The sequence below is a fragment of the Chelonus insularis genome, unplaced genomic scaffold (genome assembly GCF_013357705.1).
Source record: "Chelonus insularis isolate UGA/USDA-ARS -01 unplaced genomic scaffold, ASM1335770v1 scaffold_277_pilon, whole genome shotgun sequence".
Classification (NCBI taxonomy): Eukaryota; Metazoa; Arthropoda; class Insecta; order Hymenoptera; family Braconidae; genus Chelonus; species Chelonus insularis.
Genome location: NW_023276791.1, coordinates 2,506,748 through 2,517,457, shown reverse-complemented (window position 1 = coordinate 2,517,457; position 10,710 = coordinate 2,506,748). Strand labels below are relative to the sequence as shown.

Genomic DNA, 10,710 nt, shown 5'->3' with positions numbered 1-10,710 from the left:
TTTAACAATGTCTCACATTGTGAAAAATGTTTAATGCAAAAGTTGTGTATACTTTCTATTTCTGACCTAATGTTTCTGTCCATTAATTATAAAATTAGATAATTTCTATATATATTATTTTACACTTTCATCCCAGATCTTGGATTGTAAATTTATTCCTTTTTGTTTTTTTTTTCTTTTTATTCTTAATATACAATCTATGTATGCTTTTTTTACAACTGCGGAAGTAAATAAATACTAATATTAATTAAAAAATTTGAATTATTGCATCTAAAAAATTTATTCGAAAGAAAACCAATAACTCTGAATGATTAGATGGATGTACCATTTATAGTTATAAAATAAAAATAACAAATAACATAGAATTATACTAAAAATTATTTTACATTATTTCAAGTAAACAGCATATTTTATTTTGTTTTATTGAATGAATCAAAAATGATTTATAGTATAACTAAAGAAAAGTCATTATTTATTCACAAAGTAAACTTTTTAATTTTTATTCCATTTTTAACTTGATTCTTTATTTTGTTTTTGCTGAACCATTTCTCGTAGATTATTCTTACTTTCTTGTAAGCTTTGTTCAAAATAGGTTTTATTATTTTCCAACGTCGTTATCTTTTCATCTGCAGTCTTCATCCTGGTTTGTAGTCCAGCCTTAATTGTAGCGATGTCATCAAGTAAGAACATTCTGCCGACAGATTCGTAGGTTTTGGTTTTACTAGGAAGCTTACTTATTTCAGCTATCGTAAGTTCAGCATGTTGTTTAGATCGCTTCAAAGACTCAATCTGAATGTCTGCTAATTTTAGTTTTTGTGTTGTATCAATCATTTTCTCATGGAGTTCACTGAAGGCTTTCTTCAGTTCTTCATCAGCTACTCTTGCCATTATTACAGAATTAAGTGATACACACGTTAGAAAATTAACCTTTTATAAAAGTTTGACAACTATAAACACAAATGAAGTTATTTAGAGTCTTAATATACGTTTTAAGACTTCAATTTTATTGTTAAATAAAAACTTCTCTGGATTATTTTAATAAAATTCTTGGCGTCTTTGATATTTATAGCAACATCACCAAATAAACTCAAATGATCCACGGAGTATAAAAAAAATATTATTAAATTTTCGCCATCTATTCTTCAATTCCATTTCATAAAACTATTAATCATTTTGGTACACCATCAGTTGGTACTTGAAATTCCTGTAAAAGCCACATTCATCGAATTTGAATAAAAAAATTAAATAAATACAACTAGTAAATATTTACAAGTGATACTTACATGACTTTTATTTTTTATTATATACCTCATTGATATTATAATAAAACATGAATGTAAATATTTGATTAAGAGAATACCAAATATGGTAATAATAGATTTCAATGCATTTTTATATGTTAAAGATATCGTCTTACAAATAGCTAACAAATACTTAAAAAAATTATACTTCAACTTTCACCTATGACAATTGTTTGCAAATGTATATAACCCAATTTTTTTGATTATGACTAATGAGTTAATTAATAACTAATTGTAAAATTTGATGGTAAATTTATCAGCAGAATTTTTAAATGAATTAATTGTAACTGTTTAATGATATTAAATAATGTCAAAGATCAGATGCAGATTAGTTTAATTAGATATTATTTGATGTTACTCTTGTTGATGCTCTATAAATCTCGAAAACACTTTCTTTTCATAAAAATTTACAAGATGTAAAAGTCACTTGCATATACTAGTTTTTTATTATACTTTACAGACAACTAATTCTTGAAAAAAGATTTATTGATTAATATTTTTGTTATCTTGATATTGGAGGAGATTCACTTTATATGAATTTTATTGAAATCCATTATATTATTACCATGTTTGATAAGTTGTAAACTCCCTTTTTAAGTTCTATTGATATTAATTGTTGCTGTTTATAAATTTGTTATATTAAACATCTTCATGATTTATATTTTTTTTATATATTCCAATGAATATACATTTCTAGAACAGAAAAAATATTAGTTCATAATAATATTGGTGAATTATAATATAAATATCATATATATATATGTATAACAATATTATTTTTCTTTTCCCTATGACCATTTATTTCACATCATTTGTACAGAAAAGTTGTTATTACTTTGATGAAAAACTTGAAATGGAAAACATTGATTTTCTTAATCGCTCATTTAGGTGGCTTTTGTTGGACGCCGAGTTAATTATAGATTTTTTATAATTAATTCGTAACATAAACAAACAATTTATGTTCAACTAAAAGATAGTATTTCAACAAAACTTAATAAATTTGAATTTTTTTATGATATGTATGTAGGTTTAGTAATGATTCCATCAAGATTATTTAAAACTTGATGTCATATTGCACTAAATCCCCAATGATTAACAAACATTAATTAAATATTTTTTTAATACTATGATGTTAACTAATGATAAAAAATAAACAGCTATAATTTTTGCAATTATTTGAGGTTGCTCAGTGTCCAACATGAAAGTAAATTAATCATTACTCCATATTATATCAAATACACATATGGATGGATATATGCATTAGAAAATCCAACATTAATATTTCTAATGACCATTATTAAGATTAAATAATTAAAAATAAAGATTGATTCATCTGTTGGATATCTTTGCACATTTGAGCCACTTTGGTTTTTAAATACTACACAATTATATAACTTATATAAAACTAAGTATTCATTTATAAGTTATTAATTACACTAAAAATTGGCCGGATAATATAATCAATTAAGTAGCATAAAAGCAAGATATGTAAAAAAAGTACTAAATATAGCATGGAAATAATTTTTAAACTTATTCTTTCGTAAAGATTTTAAGAAAAACTTTTTCCTTCGATAAAGTTTCGTCTTTAAAAATAATTTTGCACATAATCTAGCATTTAAATTATCAATAAATTACGGTCCACATGTAAGACAATAATTTGGACGTATTCAAAATTTTAACGCGTAAGCAAAATTGATTTATTAAAAGATCAATTGAGCGAACGCTGAATCTTCATATTATTTTTGGACGTATGGCACCGTTAATACATAATTATAGTTCCGTTTCTACCCTGTACAATTACAACTAAATCATAAAAACTTTGTGAAGAATTAAAAAGAGCGTTCTTTGATACCCTTCATGTTCATAATCATTTTGGCATTAGATCACATTTATATACTTTAGCCAGTTGTGAAAAATACTTGATTTTAATATTGTTATCAGTATTATTTATACTATTGATATTACAATCGTATTATTATCATCAACTATAAAGTTCAATGTGAACTTGATTCAAAATCATAAATAATTACTATTTTGTATAATACTAGATTCATTATTATTATCTCATTAAAATATTTAACTGTAATGTAAAAAGTACTAGCTATTATTATTAATCCCAATGTGTACGTGTAAACAAATGCATCAATTTTTAATAATACTATACGCTAATTACAATTAGCATTTGCGCAGTGAATACATTTTTTCTGTATTGATACAAGAGTATACAATTTTATCATTCAGCCACAATTTTGTTTAATTAATATATTGTATTTTTTCAATATAAATTATTTGTAGTAGAAATACTGCATTGTATCCGAAAATATTGTTCTTTTTATTTGAAAATTACAAGTATAGTAACTTTCCTAGTCATGCAATTTTTTTGTCGATTATTTTCATCCCATGTTTACAGCATGTATTTTATATATAGACCTACAACTTGGCAGCGAAAATAAATACAAGATGTGGCATTGATTTTATCATTTTTATACACTAATTCTTTTCGACTGTTATATTTTTTCATACTCATAATACTTATTTAAAAATTTTTTGTCATTTCTCATCAATTGACTAGATTACCCTATCATTTAGTTAGAAAATTAGTTAAAAAAAACATAAATTAGTTTTAAGAAAACTAAATATATCATGTAGCAATAACTTTTTCTAGAAACATTATTTCTTATAAATAATATTCGCGGTCAATATTTTCATGTGACATACATCAAATATAACACAGACATTACAGATACAGATATATCGTTCTCAATCTCAGTTAATAAAAATTATATATCAGAGTTCATGTAATACTCATTGAAATTATCTAAATACATTTATTGCCCCGATGTAATATTCATGCTTTGATTAGTTCTTTTATATTTAAGTATTATTGACGGTCTTAAGTAGGTACTTTTGTTACATGTTTTACAACAAATTATCGAATACCAATACTTTTCTATCTGGCACAGAATTTTCGGTTCTATTGATTAATTACAAAACAGACTAAAATATTTGGCGTAAAAAATTCTACTCATTTCTCAAGACATTCAATTAAAAATAATTAAAAAATATGAGGAGCTAATTGGAGTTTCCAAAGAGATACTGGTCGTGCAAAAACAGTAACTTGACCTTTTTCTTTTCCCCCAATGAGGAAAACATAGAGAGGTGCTGGAGTGACAGCTTCATGGGCGGCAAGTTTAGCTCTTTGTCTTTCTGCTCTCGATGCACTGACAGCTCTTCTAGATGGAGACCCAAGAGCAAGACTTTTGGGCGGTGCTCGAGGTTTAATTTCCTGAAGTTCGAGTAGTTCTGCAAAAGTTTGAGAAGCTGATCGACCTGGTGCATCCTCAAGGACACTATCTGGTGGACTATTAAGCATCTTAGCATACTTAGCATCATCATTAGTTTCTAAACCAAGATAATTAGGATTACAAAAACCAAATTGACCTTCACGTATCGTTGGCGCACGCTGTTTTGATTTTTTCTTTTCAGGCCAGTCATCGTCGGCAAGTGGATCTCCAGGACTACGTGCCTCTATACTCGCGTAATCTGATGTTGACTCTTCACCCTCTTCAAGATCAGCAAACCTAACAGATGCAGAAGTTGGAATTTTTGTTGTACTAGGTGTTTTCGGGCTTTGTACGGCTTCATACAAATGAGAACTATAACTTTCCCCACGAGGTGGTTGACAAGCTTGATGGAGAGTTTCAAAGTCCCCCTTTTCTTCAGCAACATCTATAAGCCTTGTTGTTGCTAATCCTCTTTGTTCATCGTCACTATCTTCATCAGGATCAACAAATACAAGTCTAGCAACTTCTACGGGTGTAAGTACAGGTGTTGGTAGTGTTAAAGCACGAAAATTTGGCACAGAAATGGGTTCTCTTGGTATTCGCGAACTTTTTGGTTCATAAGAAGAGTTTTCAAAGCTACATCTGTTAGCTTCACTCACAAGAGTCCTTTGTCTTCTTCTAGCTAAAGCATTAGCACTTCGAGATTTTACCATTCCACTCGTTGGTTCTACAAGTTCTGTGTCTACTGGCTGGAAAGGATAATACGAGTTGGCCTCTTGAGGAACTTCTTCATTGTCTTCTTGGCCACTGAGGACTGAATAACTACATTTATTTGGATGACTAAGTCTTGAAAGATTTATTTGTGAGAGTTTTGAAATTTCTCGAAGAAAACTTGGTCTCGTTGGAGCTTCACTCGGAGATATACGATTTCCTCCACTGTTAGAGAGAGAAAATCTTGGCTTATGACCACGAAGTCTTGATTTTTGATTATCCTGTATCCCACTACCTCTTATAACAAGTTCAGAAACTGCTAAAGCAACACTTTCTGCTCGTGGTTGTGGTTTTGGACCTGGTATTGTCAATCTTTCCCATGTTTCAGTTCCAAAATGAAATCTCCAAAGATCATTTGTCGCTAAACCATTACTTTCACCACCAAAAATAAGCATACAACTTGGTAATCTACATGCAGCATGACCATGAAGTGGACCAGGTCCAGGTTTATTTTTCAATATATTCCATGTACTAGATTTAACATCCCACTTCCAACAGTCATTTCTTTCTTGTAAGTCTGTCATACCACCGTAAATATACATAGCGTCGCAATGCAACACTGCAGAGTGTTTGTGACGTGGTGCTGGACCACCACCTTCACCCGATGATAATAAGTGCCAAGATTCTGTTTCAAAATGAAACGCCCACAATTCTGGAGAACTACCTCGTAAATCTTGATATCCACCATAGATTAACATCTGACCTCGATGTACCAAAGCCGTATGACCTCTTCGCCCTCTTGGGACAGCACAACCTCTTTGGGCTCTTATTTTTCTCCAAGAATTTGTCTAAAAATAATAACAAATTATTCTTAATAAATTTCATTATTTTTTAATATGCAATTAAAATAGTTAATTAACATGAAATTCATAAAGGTAAAAACCAAATTTTCTGAATTTTTCAACATAATGATTATTCATTAACTTAACACAAAGTTATTTATCTTAATAATTATTATCAATTTTGATTTCATGAGGACAAAAGTGCACAAGTAAAAGTTACAATGACCAAGGAAACATTGTATAAAATTGGAAAGCGTTGCAATAATTAAATTTGTTGTTCGTGCTGTTGCTTTATATGATATTCATTTATTATTCTCTACCTTGACAGTATAAATCCATAGAGGTGTTTCAATGCCTGCAGAAAAGCCGAGTTCACCTCCAAAAACATACAGACAATCTTTGTAAGCAACAGCACTGTGTTCTTGAAGCGCTGGTGGTCTTTCTCCACTAGGATGTAATTCCTCCCACCGGCTTTCCGCTAAAATACAAAAAGCAAATGTTATTATTGGAGTAATTGACACGTCGCCGAAGGAAAGTATCTATGTATCAAAGTTCTTAACTAAGAGAGACTTCTTCAAAAGCGTTTATCTTTCAGTAAATTTTGCACAGACAAAAGATCCTCAGCAACCACTTTCGTCAGCAGTTGACCTAGTATTTCTGATTACACGTGTTCTATCTATTTCATCGAACAAACTAGTGATTTATTATTTAACGACTTTATTTCGCAAGATTTCAGACAATTTTGATGCAAAAAAAGGTAGCTTTTTTATTTCTCTCTTTTCTTATTCTTGACAGATCTTCTTTTGCTTTTCTTTTGCTTCATTCTTTCTTTTCTTTTTTTGCGTTCTGCTAACCAACGACCTCGACCACAATGGCTACATTTTTTTTGTCTTCTATTAGATCTCTTGCCGTTAGGCGAAGGGCAGTAACCACATCTACCAACACAGTCAGGGCAGTCACAACCAGGGGGACGACTACCAAGTTTCGTAAGCTTTAGACTAGTGTCATTCAACTCGTATTCACCCTTGCTATTACGTTTGAGGATACCGAACTCTTCACAAGCTTTCAGACTCTTTGATAACTTTATTTAAGAGACAAAATATTACTAAAATTGAAAAGAGAAATCAGAGAAAAAATAGATTTAAAAGAAATGCATTTAAATACTGAATATTTAATTAAGTCCTTTTTCACTTTTAGATGAGAGGAAATATAATCCAATATATCCTTGATGGAAACAGCTCGTGATTCATTTAAATGATAAATTGCTTCAATTGTACTATTGAATACATTTTCTCTTGTTTTTATCATTTTTTAATGAATGTTTTGAAATATATTTCTGTCGTTCTCAATTTTTTCCTAAATTTCTTCATCAATATTATATTCAATTATTACACTGGATTATATTTAGTATATTTTAGATTGTGTAAGCACAGAAAATTTATTTGAAAGCCTAGAGCAATTTTTTTTCATTTCTACGTGTTTATTTACAATGACTCGACATAACAAAAAAGAATCATATCCAGTAGGTACATCTGACAGGTGAGTGTATTTAAAACTCTCTAATGTTTTTGAACATAATTAAAATATGGGGAAATGGTAGATTGATATCAGTTGTATAACACTGATTAAAAATTCATTTCAAAAAATTCATACTGCTAGCTACATTTTTACATTCTTGTGTTTTCATATAACAACAACCAATTCAATAGCTATCACTTAGGGAAATGACTTTTTTTTAAGTGTGAAAGCTTATAAATTTCTAAGCTTTTAAATCGATGACCAATAACTTACCCAGACTATATCTCCAAAGATCCTTCAATGGAAGATTACCATTGCGTCCACCCAAAAGGTAAACATGACCTCCTAGAAGAGTCGCACTGTGTTTACTTCTTGATGGAGGTGCCGGGCCATTTTCTGTTCCGGCTGCAGTCACTGAGCTCCACATTTTATCCAAAGTCCTCTTTTTATCTAGACACGAAAGAGGATTCTGTAGTTAATCCATTCAGGCTGAAATAGAAATTGGAATTTATTCGGGGATGAGAGTAAAGTAGTTGGCGTCGCCAAGCAACTCCCGTTTTCAGTTTCTCCTCCTGTTTCTCTTTGCCTTCCCTAATATTATATCCACTTTATTCATCTCAAACTACTCGTTTTAACTTGTCATCGACTTTCTGGCGCGAAAAATCTTACGTAACTTTTCCAGTTTGTCTAGGATGGTTTTGGTTTCATAACAAATGTCTTACACAAACAGAAAGCTAATGGATTTATCTATATGGAATCTAAAAGTAGATATCGAAAATTTGCCTCGTACTCTTTCCGTTAGATGAAAGTTCCCCTGTTGTAATTTTATGACATGAGGGTGTTGACAGAATATACGACCACAGAGGGGAAATCTCTACCAGTAAATAATAGCGTTTAGGATTTTGTAAATAACTGTAGATAAAAAGAGTGAATATTAACAACAAAAACTTGGTGGAAATTGTTTTAACTTATCATTACAAATAATCAAAGTATAATAAATCTTTTTTAATATTTTCATGGATAATTTAGATAAATAATTACAAATTTAATCAGCAACATTTTTTTTTTTACTCCTTTAATTTATTAAATGATAATAGTAATAATTTATTTAAAGATAATTTAAAAATCAATAGCTAATTTTTAGAGTAGCATTATGATAAAATTATTTTTCAATGCTAATATAACAATAATTGCATTGTTTACTTAATTAAATATTCTGATTACTCCAATATATATGTAGAAGCCGGAAGTAAAATCAATGAAGTTCATCCAACTTTATTCCCCTCATGTTCTTGATAGGTTTTCATTATTTCCTTTGATGTATTTATTCATATTAAAGAGAATAAAATGGATTACAGAAAAAAAAGGTATTAATGAAAATATTTTGCAGGAAATAAATTATAGAAAATATCAGAGGAAAGTGTATTGACTGAACGAGATTAGCATTGACAAAAACCTCTATTCATCCCTACTGCTGGTTATTTTTTTCCATCACTGTCGAGGGCCTACAAGCATGCATTCACGATAAAAGTATCTATGTAAAGCCCTACTATATCCTATTATCCAATGTAACTCGTGACCCACATGCGAACTCCGATTATTCAGCCAATTAATTGTCTGGACGTGATGTTGAAAATGTTCTTGCTTACCAAAGTCTTTTAGAATATTCAAGATTCATACTTATGTTCTTGATTTATAATTAAACGACGTTCATGGATCCTTTTTACGTCGTTGATTATATAAGATTTCTTACAAGATTATCAAAATGCACATAAGTAAAGTCGTCATGTTTACGTCGAGACCTAACGGGTGGTTGTTCAATTTTTAATTGTGCTTGAAAACCTAACTCTAAACTTTAAACCAATCATGATGTATACAACACATGTGTTATAACTATATTTATAAATGTACACAACAAAAAGAAAGTATATTATTATGGTTGTTATCTAGATATATCTAACATAAAAATAAAACCTTACATTAAATTTGTTGTACAATTTAGAAAATCACTCACTTGATCATTCGTTGTGACAATAATTGAATCAACACTTATTTTTGTTATCTTTTTATCTCAATCTATCACATCACATAAATCACAGAAGTATATTTGATCATCCAATTATGTCCAGTAAATATTTGTCTTTGCATTGTGAGCATTATTTGACCCTTCGAATTTGTTTAGTTGTGGTATTGTATAAGTTATTTCATCATTATCACTATTTCTATACCTCTCATGATGACCAGTCAATTTCCATTAACCGCTGAAATGATTGTAATTCACATATAACTATCATTATTAACACAAATAGTGCTTCTAATTCTTACCACACTGTTTACTTGATAGAATTAAATCTTCAACTGCGTCTGGGTCGAGCACCTAGAGCAGCTCGTCATCATCGAGGACTTGACGCAGGCGCTGTCTAAAACACCCTTCTTCATATTCCCCTTTTCCACCACCTGCTCATCTAAACAGTGTGTTATCCTTTTTGATAACAAAACATAAATGATTTTGATCATTTATAATCTTTATTGACATCAATTATAAATGATGGTTATGTTGACAATCGATATCAGCTTTTTGAAAATTTATTCTCCCAATTAAACTTTATTTTTATTCGTTTGGGATAACATCAAACAAGGATAAACCTATGGTCCACCAGAAATTTGATAAATGCAAACGATGCAGGACATGAAAGGAGTAACGAGGGAGAAATTATGATGATAATGCGCTTGCGCGGGCGTCGGTAGCCATAGCAACAGGATGCAAGAGAGGAAAGCAACCGCGCGTGAATACGTATTGATTACTCAGAGCATTGGACGATCTGGTATCTCTATCCCTTGTCAAGGTATTTGATCTTATTCTTCTAACACTTGAATGCATCACAGATTTGTTACACCCTTATACCTAATCCCAAAAGACATTTTCCAGCTTTCCGTTGATGGATCAACTCATGTAATGGATAAAAAATTCACGCTTACTTGGTTATCACTCTGGGAAATTGCCAATATCAACTTCCCGCCTTTGAAATACATGAAAGTTTCTATCATTTCAAT

The 10,710-nt window shown here is 30.1% G+C and overlaps 2 protein-coding genes across 3 annotated transcripts; both read right to left on the bottom strand.

The window, feature by feature from the left end:
- Positions 1-442: 442 nt before the first annotated feature.
- Positions 443-1,130, bottom strand: Pfdn1 (prefoldin 1). Its single transcript, XM_035093841.1, has one exon. It carries the CDS (start codon positions 886-888, stop codon positions 511-513), a length of 378 nt encoding a protein of 125 aa, XP_034949732.1. The 5' UTR covers positions 889-1,130; the 3' UTR covers positions 443-510.
- A 944-nt stretch (positions 1,131-2,074) lies between these two features.
- Positions 2,075-10,120, bottom strand: LOC118073337 (tip elongation aberrant protein 1-like). 2 transcript variants are annotated; one of them, XM_035093767.1, is made up of 6 exons: positions 9,982-10,120; positions 9,671-9,917; positions 7,930-8,106; positions 6,459-6,616; positions 4,743-6,144; positions 2,075-4,604 (listed from the first exon to the last, which is right to left on the bottom strand). In XM_035093767.1, exons 3-6 carry the CDS (start codon positions 8,081-8,083, stop codon positions 4,357-4,359), a joined length of 1,962 nt encoding a protein of 653 aa, XP_034949658.1. In that variant the 5' UTR covers positions 8,084-8,106; positions 9,671-9,917; positions 9,982-10,120; the 3' UTR covers positions 2,075-4,356. The 2 variants fall into 2 exon arrangements, with proteins under 2 accessions (XP_034949658.1, XP_034949657.1); XM_035093766.1 differs by having other exon boundaries at positions 2,075-6,144.
- Between the last annotated feature and the right edge of the window lie 590 nt (positions 10,121-10,710).